Source organism: Cynoglossus semilaevis, chromosome 19, assembly GCF_000523025.1.
Source record: "Cynoglossus semilaevis isolate Cse_v1.0 chromosome 19, Cse_v1.0, whole genome shotgun sequence".
In the NCBI taxonomy this organism is placed as follows: domain Eukaryota; kingdom Metazoa; phylum Chordata; class Actinopteri; order Pleuronectiformes; family Cynoglossidae; genus Cynoglossus; species Cynoglossus semilaevis.
In genome coordinates this window covers 13,653,567-13,677,992 of record NC_024325.1, presented here as the reverse complement: position 1 = coordinate 13,677,992, position 24,426 = coordinate 13,653,567, and the positions used below count along the sequence as shown (strand labels likewise).

Sequence of the window (24,426 nt, the reverse complement as noted above, 5' to 3'; positions counted from 1 at the left end):
GCCCCCCCCCCCCCTCCTCCTCACCCTTCACCTCCCCCCTCACCTGTTTGATTTCTCTGTATTTGCTCAGGGCCTTTCCCACCTCCACGCTCACAAAGTCATCCACAGAGACATAAAGGGCCAGAATGTTCTGCTGACGGAGAACGCCGAAGTCAAACTTGGTATGTTGACGTCTGGAGAGTGTCGGTCCGTTACAGTCGGCGCCACACCGTGTCCCTCGTTCTCACAAATCATCTTGCACTTTGTCGCCTCTCAGTGGATTTCGGAGTGAGTGCCCAGTTGGACAGGACAGTGGGCCGCAGGAACACCTTCATCGGTACACCCTACTGGATGGCACCAGAGGTTATTGCCTGTGACGAGAACCCCGACTCCACCTATGATTACAGGGTAAAGACTGAAGTACTTTTTTCAATGTTGAGTCAAGTTGACGTTCACAGAACACAGACAATAAACTACAGCCGTGTAGAAATACATGAATCAAAATACAGGACAAAGTAGAGCATTATTGAAAACCAAAGACGATCACAAACAAAATTTGTCTCCTGTATTTGACCCGTCAACTCAGGTTCACCTCAGCCACATTTAAGTTGCCAGTTTTAACGTTGACTGCCTCCTGTCCTCAATCTGGAAACCACGAGGACGATGATGTATTGGAAGCGATTACATGAATTAAGTTTGTGAAGTGTTTGAGTGACTGTCAACATATGGTGGTTAGAGACTGACCTGGTTTTGTGTGTGTGTTTTTTTCCACAGAGTGATATTTGGTCCTTGGGGATCACAGCTATTGAGATGGCAGAGGGAGCCCCACGTAAGTAGATACACACTGCCCCCCCGCGTCCTCCATTCCTCGCCCTGAATCATGGTTTCTCTTGTACTCGCCAATAGATCCATTTCTCATCTCAAAGACCTAATGAATGAGTCTGCCTCGCATATGCAGCCCTGTTGTCTGGGTCTTCAGATGGACAGCTGAGTCACTGTAATCAGGGTAGCGTAGTCGTGAGCTGGCAGTTGGCCTGTGGAGGCCGACTGTAAGGCTCTGCTCAGTGGGTAGACGTGTCTGCTTGGAGATTTGCTACGAAACCTGGAAACTTAGAACCGAGCGCAGCAGAGTTCTGCTTAAAGCCAACGTTTTCATACCAACAAATAAATTCCATGGTAGAAATATTGGCACGGCTTCAGTTGTTGTTTGGTGCACGGTGATCATCAGATAACGCACAGTTATCTAAATGACACCCACAGTGTTACGCTCCTTACTTCACCACTGCATTGCCCAGCTACACACTTTTATGGCTGCTGCACCACTGCAAAATCTTTTCTCCTCTCACTGTTCATTTCCCAGCCCCAAGACAGATCTGTAGTTCAAACTTGTTAATCTGTCAATAATTTGTTTTTTACTCTGATGCTGACGCACAAGAAAAAATGTTGAAATGAAAGGGCAGTCACACTGAGATATAATCTCAGAATGTTGCTGCTTTCCAGACCATGAGACTTTCTTGCTAATGGCAAAAAAACAAAACAAAACAACCAGCCTTACATTTTACTGCTGCCAGTGGGTGGCATGTGTACTCCGTCTATGCTGTTATTTTTGGTGCTGTTTGTCATAACCCTTTAGAATAATAATGAATATATTTCTTCATGCTACATTAAAAAAACATTTTAGCTGTGAAACTCTAAAGCTAGCCAGTCAGGTTTAGCTGCCTACCTTTTTTGCTGGGGAACATTGTGACTCACAGTCTGTGTTGTTGAATTCAGTGTCAAAATGCCCGAGGGACCAGGAAACCCTGGATAACAACAGCTATCAACATGTTTGAGTGCACAAAAAGCCAAAGGGCGGCTGAAAAACAGATCCACATATATTTACATACTGTACATTATTATTTTTCTGCAGCTCTCAGCAGGTGTAGGGATATTTATAAGAGCTAACAGTTCACATCATTATCCTCTCTCTCTCTCTCTTTTCTGCAGCCTTGTGTGACATGCACCCCATGAGAGCCCTCTTCCTGATTCCCAGGAACCCTCCTCCAAAACTGAAGTCTAAGAAATGGTGAGTTCTCCAGCGGTTTACGGCCTGATGTCACTTCCTCGACACTAACCAGGCTCTGTTACTTCATGTCCGACGCACAAAAGCTTCAAAAACCCGAGTGTCCAAGGTCTCGGAGGGTAAAGAACAGGAAAGCTTCGCTCTCAGCTGAGCAGAAGAATGTGGAACACAGAGTGTGTGATACTGTGTTCAGTGGTAAACGTCGCACTGTTCCAGTGTTTTTCCCCCCTATCAGATTACATGGAAACAATTCAGATAAGCACAATGCTCTGGTGAAATGGCACAAGACTGTCTCATGTATTCAGTTAAAGTCCCAGTCAGATGTTTTCAAACGACTCTAGGTTTTCAGTCGGTTTAAATGATAGAATGTTTACAAGACAGCGGTGCAAGAACGGAGTATTTTAATGCACTTTTTATTATCTTTACTTTGTAATGATTGATGGGAAAAAAAACCAGCAGAGCAACAGGATCTGACAAAGGTCAAGTGCAGGTGAATCACCAGATAAGTGCAGCAGCCGTGATTACTTTAAGTCCTCATTTGACAAGAGGAACGTTTGGTGATTCTTTAAAGCAGATGCTGAGCTGCAGGTGAACGCTGCTGCCTTTGTGTCTCTATTATGAATAACACCAGGCGTCACTTAACGCCTGTTAGTTTCACATTTTCTTTAGGGACGATCAGATTTCATCTGCAGCCCCTCAGGCTCAGTCCTGTCCCTGATTCTGCTCTTCCTATTGGTTGAGAGTCCTGACTTTTGATGAGAAGTCGAATTATTAATTGAAGTTCTTAAAGTGCTGTGCAGTGTCTACCAGATGGATTCTGGGTAATATTTGAGTCCTGCTCTTCCATACCGTCCTGTCTTCCCTCTCCTCTTTACCAGTTTGTTATCCTGTAACCTCCCCCCTCGCTCCCTCCCAGGTCCAAGAAATTCATTGACTTTATAGAAGGCTGTCTTGTGAAGACGTACCCCAGCCGACCGTCCACAGAGCAGCTGCTGAAGCACTCATTTATCAGGGACCAGCCCACTGAGCGACAGGTTCGAATTCAGCTCAAAGACCACATCGACCGCACGCGCAAGAAACGGGGTGAGAAAGGTATGCTGGGAATATGGAAAAAATCTAGAAGGATGTAACCGAGACAACTTGGGTTTAGTTTGAGCGGTGGTGTAGATTGGTGTGCTGATATTTTGACTGTGATATTCTGACTTTTCCCCTCTCTTCTACCTCACAGAGGAAACTGAGTATGAGTACAGTGGCAGTGATGAAGAGGATGAGAATCGCGGCGATGACAGAGAGTCAAGGTAACTGCTTTAAATGTTTCTCCTTCAAAGACAGAGAGTCAAGGTAACTGCTTTAAAAATGTTCTGTCTCCCTCCCTCTCTCTCTGACGGTCTCTGATTGTTGCCGTCGTCTCCTTTTCACCCTCTGATCAGTTCCATCCTCAACGTACCCGGTGAGTCCACACTCAGGCGAGATTTCCAGCGTTTACAGCAGGAGAATAAAGAGCGCACCGAGGCTCACAGGAGGCAGCAGGCCCAGCTGGCCGCTCAGCGCCGCGACCCCGAGGAACACAAGAGGCAACTTCTGCACGATCGACAGAAACGCATCGAGGAGCAGAAGGAGCAACGCCGCAGACTCGAAGAGGTAAAGGTTAGAAATGCTTATCAACTATTGGCTGTGCTGCTAATGAGTTAGAATGCAATAAATAATTGTCACAGAGGACGGAGCCACCGATCCATCAGATAAGGAGACAACCCACGCCAGCTCCTCACCCTCATCCCCCGCCTCCTCTTCCTCCTTCCCCCTCATGGCAAAGTGTCAGCATCAACACAGTGTTCAAGTCATTATGTGGGACTTAAACGAAGCTCATAATTAAAGTGTTCTCGTTAATCAGTCCAGTACAGTCTTCCCTCTAACAACCCACCTCCACATCGGCCGCTCGTCTTCTCTATTTATTATTATTATTATTTTATTTCTTCTGCTCTGGACTGCAGTGCCAACAACAAGTGTGGTGACAGCAGAGTTGTGTCAGGGCCAAGTGGGAGGAGGTTCTTATTTCACCACTAAAACAAATCTTGTTTTTTCATTGTCACTTCAGTAACAGATAACAGCAGCGTCCTGACTCACCAGGTTGGTTTCAGTTTGAATCAAAGCAGCAGTGATTGAGATTTAGTAGGTATGCAGTGTATACACTACTGCTAATAATCACGTGGTGAGACTAACTGGGTTATTATGGGGTGTAATGATAAAATAGTCTGACATAGTTAGAGGTTTTGTCCTGATGCTGTCCAGTCCAGTCCAGTCAGTGATTTAGAACGGTCATGGGAGCTGCGACCTCTGAGTTTGTCATGTGTCCTGACGGTTTGCCATACCTGCCAGAATAGCATACATACATCCATCCACCAGACTGACAGAATCTGCTGATTTTACCGGCAGCCATTTTCTTGCCCACTGATCAAACGTAACGTGGAGACGTAGGTGGGTCGTGAGGTGCCCTGATCAAACGTAACGTGGAGACGTAGGCGGATCGTGAAGTGGTTCAATACCATTTAAAGGTAAAGGCCCAGAACCCAGTTTGGCTCGGCCCAGTTTTTCTGCCACCAGATACATGTTAGTAACAGTAACAGTAACTGGTTTGAACCAGTTTTCATCGACACATGGTCTGATCCACTGATCGATTACAAAAGTGTAAACGTGATTTAAATCATTCCTACTTCACAGCACCGAAAACCTTTGTACTCTGATGTGTGTGTGTGTGTGTGTGTGTTTTGGGAGAGAATGACTCAGTGCCTTTCTTCTTTGCCCTGCACTCCTCTCTCTCTCTATCTCTCTCTCTCCCTCTCTCTCTTTTTCTTTCTTTCCTTTTTTGCTTTGTTCCATCTCTTTGCACTAAAAACACGCAGTGTGTGTGTGTGTGTGTGTGTGTGTGTGTGTGTGCTCATGAGCGCGGCCTAACCATTACACACTCTCCCCTGTGAAAACACAGCCACTCATTTCTCTTCCACTTGTCACCCTTCTCTCCCAGCAACAGAGAAAAGAGCGAGAGATGGTGAGGCAGCAAGAAAAAGGTCCCCACCGGAGACTCGACGATATGAGACGGGAGGAGGACAGGAGGCTGGCAGAGAGGGAGCAGGTAACCAACCACCGCTAGAGATGGGGCTCCGAGCGGCCAATCGGGGAGCCGCGTGGGCGTGGCCAGGAGTATAACTGTGCAAGTTGCTCTGGTGGTGAAATTCCACGAGTAGGTTGCCATAGCAGCAAGGGTCTAAATTAGTGTATTTATTCAGAGATGAGTTTTCTGTGGGCGAGCTCTCTCTCCACGTCTTTTATGGTCCGTTTCCTGTCTACCCTGAAGAAAACAAGAGTCCGACACCGGCAGCAGCGTCACCTGTCTGTGCCTGACGCCGTCCTAATGTCTGTACTGAATGACATGTTACGAAATGACATCACATGTTGAACATTTCTTTGCGGCTCTGACGTCCAGCTCTTATTTTCGTCCAGCGTTTTTTATTTTTTATATATATATATATCAGTGTATTTGTTTTCATGGTTCCACTTTCCTTTTGGTTCGTGTTACATCATCACCGTTTATCTCTGTCCTCTCTCTCTCTCTCTCTCTCTCTCTCTGTGGCGCAGCATATGCACGTGAACTACTTTGGTTCTGTTCTCCACCACAGTGCTGCGTCTTAACTCTCTCTTCCTGTTTGTCCTCAGGAGTTTATCAGACACAAGTTAGAAGAAGAGCAGCGACAGTTAGAAATCCTTCAGCAGCAGCTGCTTCAGGAGCAGGCACTGCTCATGGTAACGCCCCACCCCCCTACCCCCCCTTCCTTATCAGTTCTTCTGTCTGTTGTAATATTTCATTAACATTTACTGATCACCACTGAAACACACTGGATATTTGGAGCTCCTTTTTTTTGTTGTAGTTTCAGTTGTATTTGTACCTGGCAGCACCTTCACACAGCTTTTCTCCACATGTTTTAAAAGGCATGCGCTGACCTACATTTTTGGGGCAGAGTCTGTGGCAGCTTCCTGTGCTCCAGTGGTGCCGTTATCTTGCCTACATTTAAGGAAGAATTCAAACCGCAGTATTTTTTTTTTTTCTTTCCCCTGTTTTTGTTGGGACAGCGGTATTTGTTCCTTATTCTCAGCCACATATGTGCTTAGTAACATCATGTTTGTATTGATATTATGTTGTTAAGTATTCAGTGGACACACGGTCAGACACACGGTCAGACACCGGCTGCTGCTGCAACGGCAGAGAGTTGATGCAATTTGAGTGTAAGGTCAGATTTGAACCCTGAGGTCTGGAGGAAAGTTCTGCAGAAAGAACTCCTTAAACTAATCCTCGTTTAAAAAAGATTATAATAACAAGATTTAACTTTTTTTAAAACCACGAGGTGTTGTATAATAATCATAATTGATTAACGATTGACAACAATATCGACTAATGAACTTCCTGGTTCTTCCAGTTTGAAGGTTTCCTGGTGAAATAGCTTCTGTGTTCCATCAGATTTCAGATTGAATTCATCTTCTAAACAGATGCACAGCAGTCGTGTAGCTTTTATTTTATCTGCAGAGCAGGAACAGTAGCCGCGTCGTCTGTTATCGCTGCAGCACATCCTCAGCTCCACCGAGACGCAAACAATCTCACCACCTCTGTCCTCCAGCTTCTTCAAACCCCCTCCTCCCCTCCCATCCCCTCTACCTGGGTGAGGTTTCTTCACCCCCATCCAAACTGGATTTTCTAACCAACACAAAGATTAAAAAATAAAAACAAAAAATAGTTCATGGAAGTTATTGAGAAATCAATAAAAACACTTATATATAAACAATATTAATTAAAATGTGAATTTCAAAGCAGTGATTCATCATTAATTATATATTTTATATTTATTTCTCCAAAACAAGATGGTAAAACAAACAGCTGCAGACGAGAGTCAGGGCTGCCAAACAAAACATTTAAATCTGATTAATCACTTAGACGTGGAATAATGGATTATTCATGATTAATTGTGATAAATTAATCATGATTTTTCTTTTTTTTTGAGGAGGTCAGTGATGGTCAGTAGATACAGACTGTGGCTGTAGCGGAGGTGAACACAGACTGTTCGTCAGCGGTACTTGACTGCGGTGTGTGTTTCTGTGCTCAGGAGTACAAGCGTAAGCAGCTGGAGGAGCAGCGTCAGTCGGAGAGACTTCAGCGGCAGCTGCAGCAGGAACATGCCTACCTGGTCTCCCTGCAGCAGCAGCAGCAGGAGAAGAAGCCGCAGCTCTACCACTACAACAAAAACCTGGAGTCCAACAACAAGCCCACCTGGGCCCGTGAGGTACACGTGTTTCCTACACATGTCTGAGTCAAACTCCCAGACCGCATCCCCCCTCCACCCACTCCCCCCGGCCTGGTTGATCATGTCCTGGTTTGACATACTGTATTTAAGGTGGAGGAGAGAAGTAAGCTGAACAGACAGGGCTCTCCAAAGATCTGCACCACCGTCTCTGACACTGCCATCCAGTCACGCTCAGACTCCATCGCCCAGTCAGGAGTGGTCCAGTCTGCTCAGACCCCACCCATGCAGAGGCCTGTGGAACCTCAAGGAGGACAGGGCAAGGTGGGTGATGGGTAAAATTCCTCTTGGCTCAAACGTTCCACAGAATCTCCATGTTCTCATGTCAACCCTCCCACGTTAGAACCTTCAACATCTTCCACGTTGGGCTGCTTTACTCCTCCTGGTCTATGCTTCCTTATCCACTCCCTCCTCATCTCCTTTTTTTTTTTTTTTTGCTCTCCACCTATTCTTCTGTATCTACATGGTGCATAAATTACCTTGGGATACAAACCCACAACCTTCTCCTTTTCTGACTTCCACTTTCTGTCTTCTGCCTCCTCTCTCCTGCTTGGCTGCTCCTGCAGTTCCAGATGGCTCACTTGGTTCCTCTCAAGCCTTATGCTGCTCCCGTGCCTCGTTCCCAGTCCCTCTGTGATCAGCCAACTAAGACTATGTCCGCCTTCCCCACCCAGGACCCCTCCCTCACCCCCGCCCCTCGCCCCATCCACTCCAGAGAGCTCGTGCGTCAAAACTCAGACCCCACCTCGGAAACTCCGGCACCACAGGGGCACCCCATCAGAGAGGACCGCGGCCCCTGGATTCGCCTTCCAGATGTGGAACTACCACCCAAGGTAGGACGGAGAGGCAGGTGTAGGAACCTCATTGATAAAATGAAGGAATCAAACATCCAGCCCAGCGCTTTCTTAACTTTATCTGTTCAAAGACAAGGTCGACTTTTACTTTAGAAATGACTTGACATTGTTGTCGTCTTCAGATTCCTCAGAGGACGGCGTCCATCGCCACAGCTCTCAACACCAACCTCTCCTCTGGTATAAGACACCCAGTCAGAGCCAGGTGCAGTAAACAGACAGATGTTTCTGTCATTTTCCGTTCCTTCACCGATCAGGTGATTCGGCGGGGGGTGTAAACCTCTGTGCTCCTCCACTGCAGCAATCCGGACTTGAGCCGCAACGATCGCTGGGAACGAGGGGACAGTATGAGCATCATGTCCAACCTGCCGCAGACGGGCTCCCTGGAGCGGCACCGTATCCTCAGTGAGTCCTCTTCCTCAGCCGCTCTGTCTTCTTCACCCAGTCTGAACTCTAACTGAAACGAATGTGAATTCCAGGTTCCTCCAAAATGGATTCTCCCGTCCTCTCCCACGACAGTCGTCATAAGCCGGGGGAGTCCCGCACCTCGTCTCGCCCCGGGCGTCCTGCTGTGAGTTTTCTTTGGACTTCACGTTAGCTGTTAGCGTGAATAATTATGCTAGTAGACGTTGACTGATCTTACTGATGCCAGGTTCCTTCACCTGAGCACTCTCGACTTGTTTTGACTTCCTCCTTCAGTAACATCTCCTGTATAATACAGCCAGCTGCTGTTGTTTTTCCTTCTTGTTTCCTCTCCTTCTTAATTCACCTTTTATGCACAGAGTTACAAGAGAGCTATAGGGGAGGTCAGTACGACTGCTTTGGTTTGTTGTTAACGGTTATGTGTTCGATTTATGTCATTTGTTTGTATCGTTTTTCTTTTTTTTAAATTTATTTTCTTGCATGTTTGGCAGTTCTGAAGCATGTTCTTAGTTTATATTTCTGTACATCCACTCATCTCCATGGGAATAAAACGTGTAACGCCTGCTGAGCAACACTGTCTTTCAACAGACTGTAGTGAAACAGCGTCAGAGACACAGTCACTGTTACCGTTGGCTGTTTCTGCTGCGGTCTCATCCAGTGGCTGCAGCCGCTGTTTTCTCCAGTCTGGAAGAGCGACAGATTGACAAAAGACCTGAATCTGGAATCAACATTATCTTTTTCCAAAATTCTCTCAGATTTCATCTCGTCTCCATCAAACATCGGTCCTAGTCAGTTCAGACAAATTAGGGCTGGTATGGTTTTTAAAACCTCCATTTTTAGGTGAGACTTAACTCATCAGTAATTAATGAATCACTTGTCACTTTTATTGTTAGTTGAAAAATGGTTTAATGAAATTAATTAATTGCTGTAAAATAATCTCAAATGTGAGGATTTGACATTTTATGACAGAAATGTGAGAGAAATCAAATCTTTTTTTGATTTGAAGGTTCAATAATTCCACAATTTCTGTTTCATAGAACAGTTGACTAAATTATTATTTAAAAATAAATTATATAATTCACAGTTTTGGACAATCCACAGTTACAATCCTGGGTCACAGGTTCATCTGTGGACACGGCCGAGGATTTAAGTCTAGACTTGAATTACAGGTTTTTTTCAGTCCGTTCTCCTGCTCCACACCTCCCACTGTTTTCTACCCTCACAATCAGCTCTAGTTTTTTTTTTTCACTAATGAATTCATGAATTAAACAAGAACATGTTCACTTGCAGGACCATGGCCTCTACGCCAAGGAACGAGCCGAGGAGCAGCCCAGGCCTCCAGTCAAGGCCAACGATTACTCCTCATCTTCTGAGAGCAGTGAGAGCAGTGAGGAGAGTGAGAGCGGGGAAGGACCGGAGGAGGAAGGCTCTAGTACAGATCGGTAAAAAAAAAAAAATATATATATTTATATGTCTTCTGTGGCATGGCCTTGGTTTTATTTTTCTATCACATTAATGTATGTCGTTTGCAGCCACAGAGACGCAGACACTGATTCAGTCAACACAATGGTGGTTCATGAGGACGAAGGGGAGGCAGGAGAAGGAGAGCAGGCTGGAGGCTACGGGGATCAGACCATGTTGGTGCAGAGGGTGAGTCATCTGAGCACGCAGTGGGACTTAAAAAAAAAAAAAAATCTCAGGTGGACAAACTGCATGTGAGTGGATAAAACAGCAACAAGAGACAGAGGCAGCGGGTCCACGGTGGAGTTCAGGCCTGAGCAGAAATGAATCACAATGTAGAATCAGTGGTAACTGTAAACGTACAATATATATATATATATATATACTGCATATATGTTCACATATTTATATGTATTTACATTTGAGTTAAAAACCCATGGTAGAATTCATCCAGAAGTTTCTTCATCGCCTTATTTCATTCTTGACTCTTTTCGTCTTGGCTAAAAGGAGCCGTCTTTCTAATCCCGTTTTTTTTTTTTTTAACCTTTCAGACTCCAGAAAAGCGCAGCCATAACGGTTACACCAACCTACCTGACGTGGTGCAGCCCTCCCACTCCCCAACTGATCCCGCCCCTCACTCTTCTCCAGGGAAGGACTCTGTTTATGACGTGAGTTTTCCTCCTGTCGTCGTGATCCTACCGTAACTGTCGGTGTCGTTGTTGAGTCCAGTGGTCACCTTCTCTCTCTGCTCCTCCAGTATCAGTCCAGAGGTTTGGTCAAAGCGTCCGGAAAATCCTCGTTCACCACCTTCGTGGATCTGGGCATGTATCACTCCCCCGGAGTGGCGGGGGACAACGTGTCCGTCAGTGGTGGGTCTCAGGCTTCGGTGTCGCACTTTCACATTTAAATGAGTCTGAAATAAAATAATCAAACTGACCACTGTCTCTTGGCTCAGGCTCCAGGTTCGAGCAGCTGAAGATGGAGGTCAGAAAGGGCTCCATGGTGAACGTCAACCCCACCAACACTCGTCCGCCCAACGACACGCCAGAGATTCGTAAATACAAGAAGAGATTCAACTCTGAAATACTGTGTGCAGCACTTTGGGGTGAGAACAGAAACGCTTAACACTGACTGTGTTTTTTTATTTTTTATTTTTTTGACTGTATCCATTCAGTGTTCACTGGAAGTTCTGCCTGTGACTAATGTTGACATGTTGAATGACCAGGCCATGTGTCTGTGTGACCAGGTGTGAACCTCCTGGTGGGCACGGAGAACGGTTTAAAGCTGCTGGACCGCAGTGGTCAGGGAAAGGTTTACCCCCTCATCAACTCCCGCAGGTTCCAACAGATGGACGTCCTGGAGGGACTCAACCTGCTCATCACCATATCAGGTCCTCAGCAGTCTGTTCTCCAGTCTGTGGTTTTGTCAACAGAACGCAATCAGTTTGGATGCTCTGTTCACATGGTCGCGGCGGATGTTTTAGATTGTTTTTAAATTCTGTTTTAAGGTCATTTTTAATGCCTTAAAATTTCAGAAAATGGCAAAATGTTTTTTTCTATAGGTTTAAATCTAAGTTACAGAAGTATTTGAAAAAAAATTTCTGTTTTAAGGTCATTTTTAATGCCTCAAAATTTCAGCAAATGGCAAAATGTTTTTTCTATAGGTTTAAGTTTAAGTTACTGAAGTATTTGAAAAAAAAACACTCAGTTGTTTTATGTTTTAAAATGTGTTGGTTTTATGACTGATGTTTTGGGTAAAGGCAAGAAGAACAAGGTGCGAGTCTACTACCTGGCCTGGCTGAGGAACAAGATCCTGCACAACGACCCCGAGGTGGAGAAGAAGCAGGGCTGGACCACAGTGGGGGAGATGGAGGGGTGTGTTCACTATAAAGTGGGTGAGTAAGAGATGATTGGCTGTTTATCACCGCGCCCTCTTCTGCTCCAGGAAACAAAAAAAACAAAAAATGGACGATGAATGATGGTGTGAATAATTGATGGGCAGTGTGTGATATCAGATGGCCTTGTGGTTGTCCTGTGTAGTGAAATACGAGCGGATAAAGTTCCTGGTGATCGCCTTGAAGAACGCGGTGGAGGTGTACGCCTGGGCGCCCAAGCCTTATCACAAATTCATGGCCTTCAAGGTTTGTGTGTGTTTCCTGTTTGTAATTCAACTTCCTCCGACGCAGCAGCCGACGCTGTTCACACCTTCACTTTCTCTCCTCCTCCAGTCTTTTGCGGACCTGCCTCACAGGCCCGTGCTGGTGGACCTGACAGTGGAGGAGGGTCAGAGGTTAAAGGTCATCTACGGCTCCTGCGCTGGTTTCCATGCCATCGACGTGGACTCTGGGAACAACTACGACATTTATATCCCCGTGCACGTGCGTTGGACGTTTGTCAGGGAGTGGGGGAGAGGGGTGAGGAGGGGGGGAGATTTGTTTGTTTGTCATCAATAATTTTTTTTTTTTAAAATCTCCAAACAGATTCAGAGTCAGGTGACACCGCACGCCATCGTGTTCCTGCCCAGCTCAGACGGGATGGAGATGCTGCTGTGTTACGAAGATGAGGGCGTTTACGTCAACACCTACGGTCGCATCATCAAGGATGTGGTCCTGCAGTGGGGGGAGATGCCCACCTCAGTCGGTACTGTTCAAACATTTACTGTTGGCACAGGGATCATGTCAAGTTATGAAGATATTCTCCAGAGTGGATTTTCTACACATTTTATGTGTTCTAAAATCATTTTCTTTTATTTTAGAATTGAATTTAACAATAACTGGACTGGATCAGAAGTCAGTAGTTGGTGAATCTGTAGATTCTACAGTTATGATACTATAGTGCAGTGTTTCCCAACCGTTTTTGAGCCACGGCACATATATATATATAGTCAGAAAAACTTTGAGCCACGACACATATATATATATAGTCAGAAAAAACCCCACCAAACAATCTCACCTAAACTATATGTAATAAAATATAATAATCTTCTAGTTTAAATGAACTCATCATTGACTAAAATCTCTGCCTTTTGTTGAAGACAACGCAGATATATTGGCAGGAATTGAAGAAAGACACGAAGATCTTCTTCAACAGCTCTGAGTATTTAATTCTTCTGCCTTTCATGCTTTGACAAGCAAGGAAAAATTATATGCAATAAATAAATAAATAATAGTTTTCAGACCAATTAGGTGAAATAGGATAATTTTCCACACCACATTAGTGTGAGAAAACCTCACCTCAAAGATAATACTCTCATTAACAGGGTGAATTATTTTTATTTTCTATTATATACGAGGGACCTTTCCATCATTTTCACACTCTGTCCTGCAGCTCACATCTGCTCCAATCAGATCATGGGCTGGGGGGAGAAGGCCATCGAGATCAGGTCCGTGGAGACGGGTCACCTGGACGGAGTCTTCATGCACAAACGAGCTCAGAGGCTCAAGTTCCTCTGTGAGAGAAATGACAAGGTAACCATGAAGGGAAGGCTAACGGTAGGAGCGGCGGTGTGGGCGGAGCTACACGGATTTGGCACCGATGGTTTCAGACACATTTCCATATTTTGTCAGATTATAAAACATGTGTGCGTTAACGTCTTGATGTCCACACACGCTGTCCCCTTCAGGTGTTCTTCGCGTCGGTGCGGTCTGGAGGCAGCAGCCAGGTCTACTTCATGACCCTGAACAGAAACTGCATCATGAACTGGTGAAGGAGATGATGTCATCGCTGATGTCATCGGTTTGTCGGGAAGGAGAAAAAAAGAAAAGAAAAATGAAATCAGACCAGCAGGGTTGGTGGAAACAAGTGAATCCAGAAAACTCCAAAACACACACACACACACTAACACACACACACACCTCACTCCGACTGTCACACACACACTCAGAGACAAACACACACTCAAACTGACACAAACTGACACACCAATAATATTTACTCTGAGGTTGAGCCCCTCCCCCCACTCCCCCCGACCACTTTCATCATGATAAAACCCACATGTTGAGACCACCTCTCAGTCCGTACTGTAAAAATATTCCCGTCTGGGTTTTTTTTTTTTTTTTTCGGGGTGGGGCCGGTGTCCGTGGTCTTTTTTTTTTTTCATTTCCTAACATTGAAGTAGGTCAAAAGACGACATTCCTTGATGTTTCTGCCGTACATTTGGAGGAAAGCGTTTTATTTCCCAGCACTTTCTCACTTTCTCGTGTGTTGGGATGAAGCTGTAAATAGTTCTAGCACCTTTAAGATCTGAATCAGTTCTTCGGACTTCGTAGAAAACGGACGGCGTTAGAACACACGTTAAAAAAAAAAGAATGAAAAAAAAACATTAAAAAAAATGCTGGATCCAAACGTCGGTCAGACTTAGAGGAAAGAACCAGTGAGGGACAGTTCTCCCATGAACTGTTCTGAACTTTCAAACTTCTCTTTGCTAAATATTTAGGTATGACATTAAAACACCTTCAAATCAGAAGAAAATTGACTTTAAAAAAGAATCGACGCAACTTAAAAATTTCAAATTAATTTCCATTTTCTTGATTTTAATTTTTTTTTTTTCAGCCCGTCCCTGAACCGTTTTGTTTTTGTAGATTTACCAAAAACAAAACCTTTGATATTTCTATGTAGTGATTCTGTATTGGTATTAGCCTACTGGTATTTTTCATTTTACTGTAATTATATTGCAATATATTCTCTTCTAGTGAGTCTCTGTGTGACCAGGAGAGTTTTGGCACGTCGTCATTGGTTGGTTTTTGTTGGCTGTCAGCGAAATGGTCTGAAGAGGGCGCTGGTGAGGCGACAGTGACAGTGAGCTGTGCCACACTGATCTACTCTACTGTATTCTATTTCTTCTCCTAGACTTGTTTTTGTCGCGTCTTGTTCTGTTCTGGGCTGACCGGAGTGACCGGTTCTGGTTCTTAGATTTTATGGATTTAAAAGGACGTGTTTAGACGGAGGTGAATCCAGAGGACCTGATGTGTCACCTTCTTATCTGGCTTCAGGCTGGAGCTCATGACCATCTTATCATAACTGAAGATTAGACGCATCCTGCCAAAGACGCTGGAACTTTCTGTAAAGAACCGGTTCCAGTGGTGAGGGAGTTTAAGTTGGTGTTTGAGAAGGAAACTGTTCTTACACTTTAGTACGTTTTAGTAAAAAAAAAAATTATTTATAAATAATATAAAAATCTAAATATTCAGATACATTTGTTTTTTTCTTCCTACTAAAAAGTTCTCATGTATTTTATTTCTCCTCTTAATAGTAATGTTTCATTACTGCCCTCTTCTGGATGTAATCCAATACTGCAAGTGCATTCATCCCAGTTTGAATTCCTTTTAGGTTTGAACTGTGTGTTCCTCCAGAGTGTGTGCACATTTCCTTCTGCTGTGTTTTTGAGATTTTTTTTTTTTTTTTTGCCTGAGGCAGACACAGGTACAAATATGAGGCAGTCGTACAGTGGAGGGTTTTGAAGTTTTTTGTTTTTTTAAGCTGCCAGAGCACAATGCATGAACACAGACAGACTTACACTCATCAGGCTGGAGTTTATTAGAAACAACGTCGTCGTTAGTCGTTCGTGGTTAGTTCTCCTGGTTCTTGTTGACATGTTTACATTAATCTGGGTTTGTGGTAACGCTGCCAGGATGAGGAAGAGTTGGTGACGTCAGACGGACGTGAGTGAGAGACTCAACGGTTCTGTCAACGGTTCCAGTGGGTGAACCAGGGCGAGCAGCATGGAAACAAAGATTATAGAGAGAGAGAATATATAGATTTTATCACAAGATTATAGATTAAAAAGCATGAAGAGCACTTTTTACTTCAGAGAGAAAAAAAATCATTCATTTACATTTATTAAAAAATAGAAAAAAAATCGTATTATTTTACTGATTGATGGGTTTTTACCTGCATGTTCAGTTCTAATCTGACCGGTGACCCCTGAACTGAGGACGTGCCACGACTGGACTGGCACTGGTTGGTTTTTAGAGTCTCATCATTAACAACTCTTTATTTCACTCTGTCATGTTTACAGTCAAAGCAGTGCCTTGGAGCCAGAAGGCCAGAGGATTAGGAGGGATTAGGATTTTTTTTTTAATCTCATTTGTTGCCCCCCTGGTGTCAAATACAAAGAAAGGCACAAATTTTTTTTTTTTTTTTTTGCTCCTTGCAAACAGAATATTGCGCCCACAGTCCCACGCCATTTGAAGTGCACTTAATTCAAATCTGGAATGTCCTCGATGTCGAGGAAGTGGCACGTCCAAAAATACAAACGTTCAGACCCTCAAATCCATTCACACGTTTGCAATAATGTGGAATCAATCAAGTGTAACTGCACAGAGGATCCACTCAGAGAGGGATCCACTCAGAGTGGGATCCACTCACAGAGGGATCCACTCAGAGTGGGATCCACTCAAAGAGGGATCCACTCAAAGAGGGATCCACTCACAGAGGGATCCACTCAAAGAGGGATCCACTCACAGAGGGATCCCCTCAAAGAGGGATCCACTCATAGAGGGATCCACTCGTAGAGGGATCCACTCGTAGAGGGATCCACTCGTAGAGGGATCCACTCGGAGAGGGATCCACTCACAGAGGGATCCCCTCAAAGAGGGATCCACTCATAGAGGGATCCACTCGTAGAGGGATCCACTTGTAGAGGGATCCACTCAGAGTGGGATCCACTCACAGAGGGATCCACTCAAAGAGGGATCCACTCAAAGAGGGATCCTCTCGGAGAGGGATCCACTCAGAGTGGGATCCAGTCCTTAGAGAAAAGCCATACGTTTGACGCAGGTTGGTCGGCGGTGACGTAGATCAAAGTAGACTGTGTGTGTGTGCGTGTGTGTGTGTGTGTGTGTGGTCGGACTCAGAGGACGTAGATTCCTGCAGCAGAGAGTGCTTCTCATATATAAATATATATATTTTAATGATGTTGATTGTTTCATCTCGTAGTGAGGAAAGTAGCCTGATTCTAACATGTCTATTTTATAAAAAAAATATGTAAATTAGTCTATATTGAGGGGGGAAAATGAAAAAGTGAATGTACATCTAAAAAAAAAAATTTGTATTTATATAAAAACGTGTGCCGCTCTAATAATCAAAGCACAATGTATTTAAATCAGAGATCAAAGAAATCAAAGAACGATCTTTTTTTTTCTTCTTCTTTTCCGTCGCTCGGCGCTAGTTCACTAGTTACTGTCGGTTTGTTTGAACCAGAACAAGTCACTGGTCGGAGTGTGACGACACCAGCCGTGTGTTGGTGAAGTTCCAAACTTTGACCAATCAAAGGCCGAGCCAGTGATGGCTTTTACTGTCCTAGGAAAAAATAAATGCGGTATCGTCTCCCTCACACTGTTGGCGCCACCTTCTGGCTGCTATGTTAACCTGAACAACTTGTACAAGCATCGGTTCTGTCCACCTGAACGCAGCTGGTGTCAGTGGTCAGTGTGAGATTTGTTGTTTCTGGGATTCGACCTCGTCCAATCACAGACCGGTACAAACCCACACTCTGGTCCAGGATTTGTCTCATAGTAAATTTTGCACATTTTTGGCCTTAAAGCTAACCAGGAGCGGTGGTCTGACCTTCAGAACCCCCTCCTCTTCTATTAGAGATGACACCAACAGCCTGAACATCTGTACAAAGTTGAGCTCAGATGTTGAAGAGCTGCAGGAAGTGACGACGACTTTTTTTTCCTCTTTAAATCTTTAAATCTTCTATTAGAGATGACACCAACAGCCGACGACGACTTTTTTTTCCCTCTTTAAATCTTTAAGATAAATGTTGCTAATGCAAATCATGAAATTTAAAATATTAAATGAGTTTTTCTACCTCTCCGTCACTCAGAAGAAGGTTCAATTAATAAAAAACTGAAAGGTAATTGTTCTTTTAAATTGAACTTCACTTTTATTTTTTAAGGATCAAGTACAAAGATGATGACGATGATGTTTTTTTAAGTCAAACTTGTTGCTTCAGTCCTGGTTGTTTTGATTTGAACCAATGAAAATTCACGTTCGATCTGCTTCTCTGTGGCTTTTCATTGTCATGAAACGTGTGTGTCTGAGAGAGAGAGAGAGTTAAACCTGGGCTTCTGTGTCTTTGTTGTCATTCTGTCAAAGTTCGTCATCTGAAGACAGAGGTGAAAAAAAATTGTTGATCAGGAACTGGAGCTGAAGGGGTTAAAAACATGGTTTTTCTTTTAAAATTTAAAACTTCATAATTTTCTAAATAATAAACGAGGTCTTAGCTGCCGACCTGTTACCATAGCAACGTCTCTGTGGCTAGCGGCTAACCTGTTAATGACCCGAATAACAACACCGGTGACCAAATAAAAATTGATATTTGAGTGACAACGTTTGGCCAGTTTGAGTTCGAGTCCCCGAGGTCTTAAAGCAGACTGTGTTGAGAAGCTGGACTTGTTTTTGTTTTTTGTTTTTTACTGCAGTAAAGGTCCCAGAAACTGCCTTTATGATCGGTGAAAAACAGCTAACGATGTGCTGAGTCACTGCTAACTGTGTTAGCTTCTGTTTCTAATCCCAATAAAGCTGTGAAGGAATAATGGAACAAAAAATAATAATAATAACAGGCAGCAGAACTAATGAAATATATTTTGAAACGAATTAAGTCAGCCCTCAAACGCAACAATGTCCTTTTACAATATATATATTTTTTAATTATTTCAAACCCATCTCGTTTTGGCGTCTGTCAGATTTAACTCCGACCGTGTTTCCTTGGACTGATCGACTTCAAAGTTTCGCGGGATTGTGTTGAGAGAATTAATGTCTTAATTAAAACAAAAGCTGTTTGAAAAAAAAACAAACAATACAAATAAAGAAATCTTGATCTCATTTCTTCTGTTGTCTTTTGTCAGGTGCTTACTGTGAGTCACGTGTGTTCTTCAATTCCGCCACAAGATGGTGCCAACGTATCGCCTCACCAATATGTTCCTGCATCTTCTTCAAAGTGACTTCACCAGATATCTGGCAGGGGGGGGGGCTTTCTGGCCCTGACTGACGTACTTCTGTTTGTTGAGCAATACATCCACAAGGGGGCAGTGTTGAGTTCAGAGTGAATTTCCCGGCCGACATTGGATACGTTTCTCAAACAATAACAAACATGGTGACAGTGGAGGAAGTGATGAATGTTCCGGATCAGAATGAGGACCAGACAGAGACAGAGCAGAGGACAGTGGTGGTCTGAGTGGACATGAAGGACAGAGCAGAAGACAGTGGTGGTCTGAGTGGACATGAAGGACAGAGCAGGGGACAGTGGTGGTCTGAGTGGACATGAAGGACAGAGCAGAAGACAGTGGTGGTCTGAGTGGACATGAAGGACAGAGCAGAAGACAGTGGTGGTCTGAGTGGACATGAAGGACAGAGCAGGGGACAGTGGTGGTCTGAGTGGACATGAAGGACAGAGAAATGAATCTGCAAATTCTCCAAAAATGTCCCATAAAGATGATGGACAAAGTCTTCGTGTCCACCCTTGGTGCTGATCGTTATAGAAACACCCGTTCACACTAACATTCACACCTGATTCACAGCTTTTTTAAATGGATGAAGCAGAAGAACTGGAACAGTGACATTTAACCTCTGCAGAAAAAGGTCAGACCAGGGTCAGAGGTCAGGTTGGTTCCATTTTTTTTTATTTTACACACAGTAACATTAAAACTGCTGTATTGTGATTCATGTGTGTGTGCGCTATGTGTGTGTGTGTGCGTGAACTCTAAGTCTTTTATATTATGTACAGAACATCGCTGCAGTTTTGTTGAGTCTTACATACAGTGTGGACACGGGGGACAGACTGTCTGTCCATCCTCCCGTCGGTTGGACGTTGTGTTTCTTCTTCTTCTTCTGTGTGTGTACGTGTGTGTGTGTGTGTGTGCGTGGGTGCGCGCCTCAGTTCCAGATCTTGAGGAAACTGTCCCAGGAGCCCGTGCACACGGCCATGCCGTCATCCGTCACGCCCAGACAGCTCACACGATTGTCGTGGCCGGCCAGCACTCCTGCAGGAGGAGAGAGGAGCAACAAAAGGACACTTGTTGTCGTCAAATACTTCCCTCTGCAGGAACCTCCACAGAACACAGCCGTCCACTGTGTGGCCCCCGTGCGTCCCACAGTGTGGGCCGTACAGTACGAGCAAGGTTAGGATGTCGGAGCCGACGTGGAAAAATGTGAGTGCGTGAAGGATTGTGTGGATTTCTCGACAGTTTTGTCGACTGTGTCTCGCCAGATTTACTGTAGTTTTTGTTACAGTCATCCGTGTAGGTCAGGAAATAAGGAAGGAAATGAAGTACTGCAAGTGTCAGAAAATTCTAAAAATATATTGTCAGTAAAAGCAGCGCCTTATACTGTAAAATTATACTTTTACATCATGTAGTTATGGTTTTACCATCTGTTACTGTGAAATATTTTTACTTTACTCTGTAAAGTACTTCTGTTACCCTACATGAAATTGAGTTTTTCTTATTCTACTGTAAACTTTACTGGTTTAATTTTACTTTGACATAGTTTGTTGTACTTTACAGCATGTACTTGTACTCCATGTACTTCTCTGATTGTACTACGTATAGGATTTGTAAAAGTGGAGGAGACGGAGGACGGCGGAGGCCGAGGCTTGGACCTGGACGCTCTGTTCCAGCCGTCTCACCCCTCCGTTCCAGCCGTCTCACCCCTCCGTTCCAGCCGTCTCACCCCTCCGTTCCAGCCGTCTCACCCCTCCGTTCCAGCCGTCTCACCCCTCCGTTCCAGCCGTCTCACCCCTCCGTTCCAGCCGTCTCACCCCTCCGTTCCAGCCGTCTCACCCCTCCGTTCCAGCCGTCTCACCCCTCCGTTCCAGCCGTCTCACCCCTCCGTTCCAGCCCTCTCACCCCCCCGTTCCAGCCGTCTCACCCCTCCGTTCCACTCACCCGCTCGGTCTCCCTTCATGGCGTCCCAGATGTTGCAGTTGAAGTCGTCGTACCCAGCCAGCAGCAGGCGCCCGGAGCGTGAGAAAGCCACGGAGGTGATGCCGCAGATGATGTTGTCGTGACAGTAGAGGCCCAGCTCCTGGTCCGCACGCAGGTCGAACAACCTGCAGGTGGCGTCGTCAGAGCCGGTGGCAAAGGCGCTGCCGTTAGGAAAGAACTGAAGAGGAGGAGAAGAGAAAGATGAAGGTCGGACTTTTCTGACAAATATTTCTAATATAAAGAATCTGTCGATGGAAAAATGGTCGTTCCTTTTTGAACGAGTTCCCAGAACCGTCTCCTGATCCCACTCACACAGATGGCGTTGATGTCCGACTCGTGTCCAGTGAAGGTCTGTCGACACATGCTGTCCCTGATGTCCCACAGTTTGACCGAGGCGTCGCAGGCTCCGGACACGAAGGTGCGCATGTCGGGCGACAGGGACAGACTCATGACGTCACCGGTGTGGCCCGAAAACACCGTGGTCTGCTGACACGTCTCGATGTCCCACAGTGCACTGGGGCGTGGAGCAGCACAGAGAGTCGGTCAGTGTCAGCACGTGTGTGTGTGTGTGTGTGTGTGTGTGTAGTTCCTGTCACTCACCACGTGGTGTCTCCTGAACTTGTAATGATTTGATTGTCGTCAATAAAACGGCAGCAGGACAGATACCCTGGGGACAGAGGGGGCAGATGTTTGACTGGGGGCAAATATTCCATTTACATTGTTTTATGTGTGAGAGGCGACATGGGAAAAACTAAGGCCGGTGGCCCAGATACTGTCCAATGAAATTTTTAAACTGGTCCAGTCGGTCAAATTAAGGACGCTGCAATGTCGTCCTATTACGATAACAATAATTGAAGAAGAATCACTTCCTGACTTTTCCTGATACAACACAACCTGGACTTATGGGACCAGGTGGAATGGAGGCTGGAGCCCTCTAGTGGCAGATGGTGGTCCTGCCTCTGTCCCTCTCTTGTCCGCCCTCTATATAATATTGGTATAAGATGTAATAATTTAGCTTTAATCGTGCATTAGCCGGCTTTTTGGATGAGCCACTAGATGGCGCTTTGTGTATTCCAAAAAAAAGTAACATTTGTTTATTCCACTGTGTTTAGTCCCAGTCGGTCAGTCAGTGTGACCACCTCCTCCTACCTGTATGACCAGGTAACTCCCTGCTGATTCTGACGTTGCCTTCACGTGTCTTCAGGCAGTAGATGGAGCAGATGTTGTCCAGGCCGCCACAGGCCACGTAGTTCCCAGAGGGGGCGTAGGCGCAGGTCATCACCCAGGAGGAGCGCAGGGGGATGGCGTGGATCTAAGAGGTGGAGGTGGAGGACGACATCATGTAACGTAATGACTGGAGTAGTTGTCTTTAGACCTGAAGGTCAGGGGTTCAATTCCGGCCTGTGCCAGTGCCACCTCCGGGGTGATACGATGGAGGAGGGGGCGGGGCTTCTGTCCCGACCTCATCTTTGTTATTGACTCTAACTTTAATTTTAGGAAGATGCTGAACGTCTGTTACCTTGTTGGTGGTGTGACTGTCCCAGATGATCAGTTTCCCATCTTGAGAGGCGCTAACCAGGAGTCTGAGAAAAATATTATTATTGTTAGTAATAGTAGTAGTACTGTAGTAGAACTAGGAGTAGTATTGTTGTTGTTGTTTATAATAATACTACTAAGAAGAGTAGATAATACACATTTATACCAAGTCCTGTGTCGGGTTAGCGTTACATGTCTTTACATACACTAGGCCCTCTAACGTTAAGCTGTTTTCTGAGGTTCACTCAACTTCTTCTTGACTGTCGTTAAGCATTTTTTTCAGCTATTTCTGGACAAACTTCCACCTGTTTAAAAATGACTTTTAATCATTTCGGCTAACGCTAAGAAACTGTTTATTCATAGCATGTAGCTAGTTCAAGCTATTCTGTGTTTGTCACAGCTAAAACTGTGGCTAATTTAGCACCAAGGTTGTTGTTTTTTTCTCCCCACATTGCTAACAGCTAGCATCTTTAATGCTTCCTTTCCAGGTCGGTGACCTCTGACCTACTGAAGGGCTGCACTCACCTGGAGTCCGAGCCCCAGTGCATGGCGTAGATCTTGGCCAGGTGACCACGGAGCGTGCGTCTTGTCCTCATCTGGATCCGGCCCACGGGGTCCAGACCTGCCGTGATCTGATTGGACGAGGAGATGATTCAAACATTCACACACAGGTACCGTATGTTGGGAGTTTTTTTGTTTGTATTTTAATCAGTTGTGCGTTCAGTGTCAGTCACCTGTGTCAGGGTGGAGTCTCCACATGCTTTCCTGGCGTCCTGTAGAAGACGACATGTTGGAATAAGAAGAAGAAGAAGAAGAAGAAGTGAAGGTGAATGAGTTGATCCTGTGGACTCACCCTGATCTGGTTCCTCAGCTGCTCTGCCTCCTGACGAAGCTGCTCCAGCTCACTCATCTTGGATCAGTCCGAGCTGCTGGTTTTAAAACGACAGTTTGATTAGTTTGAATAGTTAGAATTATCTGGATGTTGTTTTCGTGTTGGTGGCGCGGAGGGGCGCGGTGGGAGGACGGGCCCGCCGCGAACCACCTGACGTCGCTCCGACGACAGACGCTGAAGTGAAGACGCCGATGGTCAACATGACGGAACAAACAGGAAGACAGGAAGAAGGGAGGGGTCTTTTTTTTTTCTTTCTTTCTTTCTGTCTGTCTTTGTCTATGGGCAGTTCACACACACACACACACACACACACACACACACACACATATTGTCCACCACAACACAGTTTCAGGAGGAAGCAGCGTTTCCTGTTCCTGGTGGAGGCACAGTTACACATTCAAACAGCCTCTCCCAGTCGGGGGTGAGGGAGGGAGGAGGGGGGGGCTGGATGGAGGAAAATATATTTGCATTTCTCTGGAAATTCAAACGCACTGTAACGCCCAGGAGTGTCCACGCACACACACACACACACAGAGTCGGTCACTGGTCCCAGTGGAACCAGTTAGCAGATGGAGCACACGGCGCTAATGGAAGCTAAAGTGTCTGCGTCCCTGGTACCAGTCTCCTGGTACAGACGCACATTTAACCAATGAGGTGAGGAGGAGCCGGGTGAGGCCCGAGAGAGTCGGCCTGGGTGAAGGTGGACGGGGGAGAGGGGGGGGATGACGGAGCAGCAGCAGCAGCAGCAGCAGCAGCAGCAGGCCCCCACCTCTACGATGCTGCTGCTAATGCTAATGCTAATGATGACAATAGTGTTTAGTCCGTGCAGAGACTTGGATCAAATGATTGACAGTTAAATCAACCTCTGGTGTGAATTTTAGTGTGAATGGTTGTCTCTACATAAGGCCCCAGAGATCTGTCCAGGACGTAACCCCACCCCGCCCCCCCGT

The 24,426-nt window shown here is 45.3% G+C and overlaps 2 protein-coding genes across 3 annotated transcripts in view; one reads left to right on the top strand and one right to left on the bottom strand.

Moving 5' to 3' along the window:
* The window catches only part of mink1 (misshapen-like kinase 1), a 20,609-nt gene extending 6,167 nt beyond the window's left edge, over nucleotides 1-14,442 (top strand). Inside the window, exons 2-28 of the mRNA XM_025065854.1 lie at nucleotides 59-161; nucleotides 257-387; nucleotides 754-808; nucleotides 1,966-2,044; nucleotides 2,958-3,133; nucleotides 3,270-3,339; nucleotides 3,472-3,682; nucleotides 5,064-5,171; nucleotides 7,192-7,368; nucleotides 7,480-7,650; nucleotides 7,953-8,219; nucleotides 8,363-8,442; nucleotides 8,539-8,642; nucleotides 8,717-8,808; nucleotides 9,020-9,043; nucleotides 9,951-10,102; nucleotides 10,193-10,310; nucleotides 10,673-10,789; nucleotides 10,879-10,990; nucleotides 11,077-11,226; nucleotides 11,368-11,511; nucleotides 11,881-12,015; nucleotides 12,161-12,261; nucleotides 12,349-12,498; nucleotides 12,601-12,760; nucleotides 13,448-13,587; nucleotides 13,743-14,442. Of these exons, the coding sequence (XP_024921622.1) occupies nucleotides 59-161; nucleotides 257-387; nucleotides 754-808; nucleotides 1,966-2,044; nucleotides 2,958-3,133; nucleotides 3,270-3,339; nucleotides 3,472-3,682; nucleotides 5,064-5,171; nucleotides 7,192-7,368; nucleotides 7,480-7,650; nucleotides 7,953-8,219; nucleotides 8,363-8,442; nucleotides 8,539-8,642; nucleotides 8,717-8,808; nucleotides 9,020-9,043; nucleotides 9,951-10,102; nucleotides 10,193-10,310; nucleotides 10,673-10,789; nucleotides 10,879-10,990; nucleotides 11,077-11,226; nucleotides 11,368-11,511; nucleotides 11,881-12,015; nucleotides 12,161-12,261; nucleotides 12,349-12,498; nucleotides 12,601-12,760; nucleotides 13,448-13,587; nucleotides 13,743-13,826 (3,411 nt within the window). The 3' untranslated portion in view covers nucleotides 13,827-14,442. The remainder of the gene's footprint in view (nucleotides 1-58; nucleotides 162-256; nucleotides 388-753; nucleotides 809-1,965; nucleotides 2,045-2,957; nucleotides 3,134-3,269; nucleotides 3,340-3,471; nucleotides 3,683-5,063; nucleotides 5,172-7,191; nucleotides 7,369-7,479; nucleotides 7,651-7,952; nucleotides 8,220-8,362; nucleotides 8,443-8,538; nucleotides 8,643-8,716; nucleotides 8,809-9,019; nucleotides 9,044-9,950; nucleotides 10,103-10,192; nucleotides 10,311-10,672; nucleotides 10,790-10,878; nucleotides 10,991-11,076; nucleotides 11,227-11,367; nucleotides 11,512-11,880; nucleotides 12,016-12,160; nucleotides 12,262-12,348; nucleotides 12,499-12,600; nucleotides 12,761-13,447; nucleotides 13,588-13,742) is intronic.
* A 5,282-nt stretch (nucleotides 14,443-19,724) lies between these two features.
* The window catches only part of gnb2 (guanine nucleotide binding protein (G protein), beta polypeptide 2), a 6,463-nt gene continuing 1,761 nt past the window's right edge, over nucleotides 19,725-24,426 (bottom strand). The window contains exons 2-10 of one of the 2 annotated variants that reach the window (XM_008333116.3): nucleotides 23,438-23,513; nucleotides 23,319-23,357; nucleotides 23,110-23,216; nucleotides 22,568-22,631; nucleotides 22,198-22,360; nucleotides 21,649-21,715; nucleotides 21,361-21,562; nucleotides 21,010-21,226; nucleotides 19,725-20,106 (exon numbers count right to left, since the gene is read on the bottom strand). In XM_008333116.3, the coding sequence (XP_008331338.1) occupies nucleotides 20,000-20,106; nucleotides 21,010-21,226; nucleotides 21,361-21,562; nucleotides 21,649-21,715; nucleotides 22,198-22,360; nucleotides 22,568-22,631; nucleotides 23,110-23,216; nucleotides 23,319-23,357; nucleotides 23,438-23,494 (1,023 nt within the window). In that variant the 5' untranslated portion in view covers nucleotides 23,495-23,513 and the 3' untranslated portion in view covers nucleotides 19,725-19,999. The remainder of the gene's footprint in view (nucleotides 20,107-21,009; nucleotides 21,227-21,360; nucleotides 21,563-21,648; nucleotides 21,716-22,197; nucleotides 22,361-22,567; nucleotides 22,632-23,109; nucleotides 23,217-23,318; nucleotides 23,358-23,437; nucleotides 23,514-24,426) is intronic. The other variant, XM_017041639.2, reaches the window with a different exon arrangement.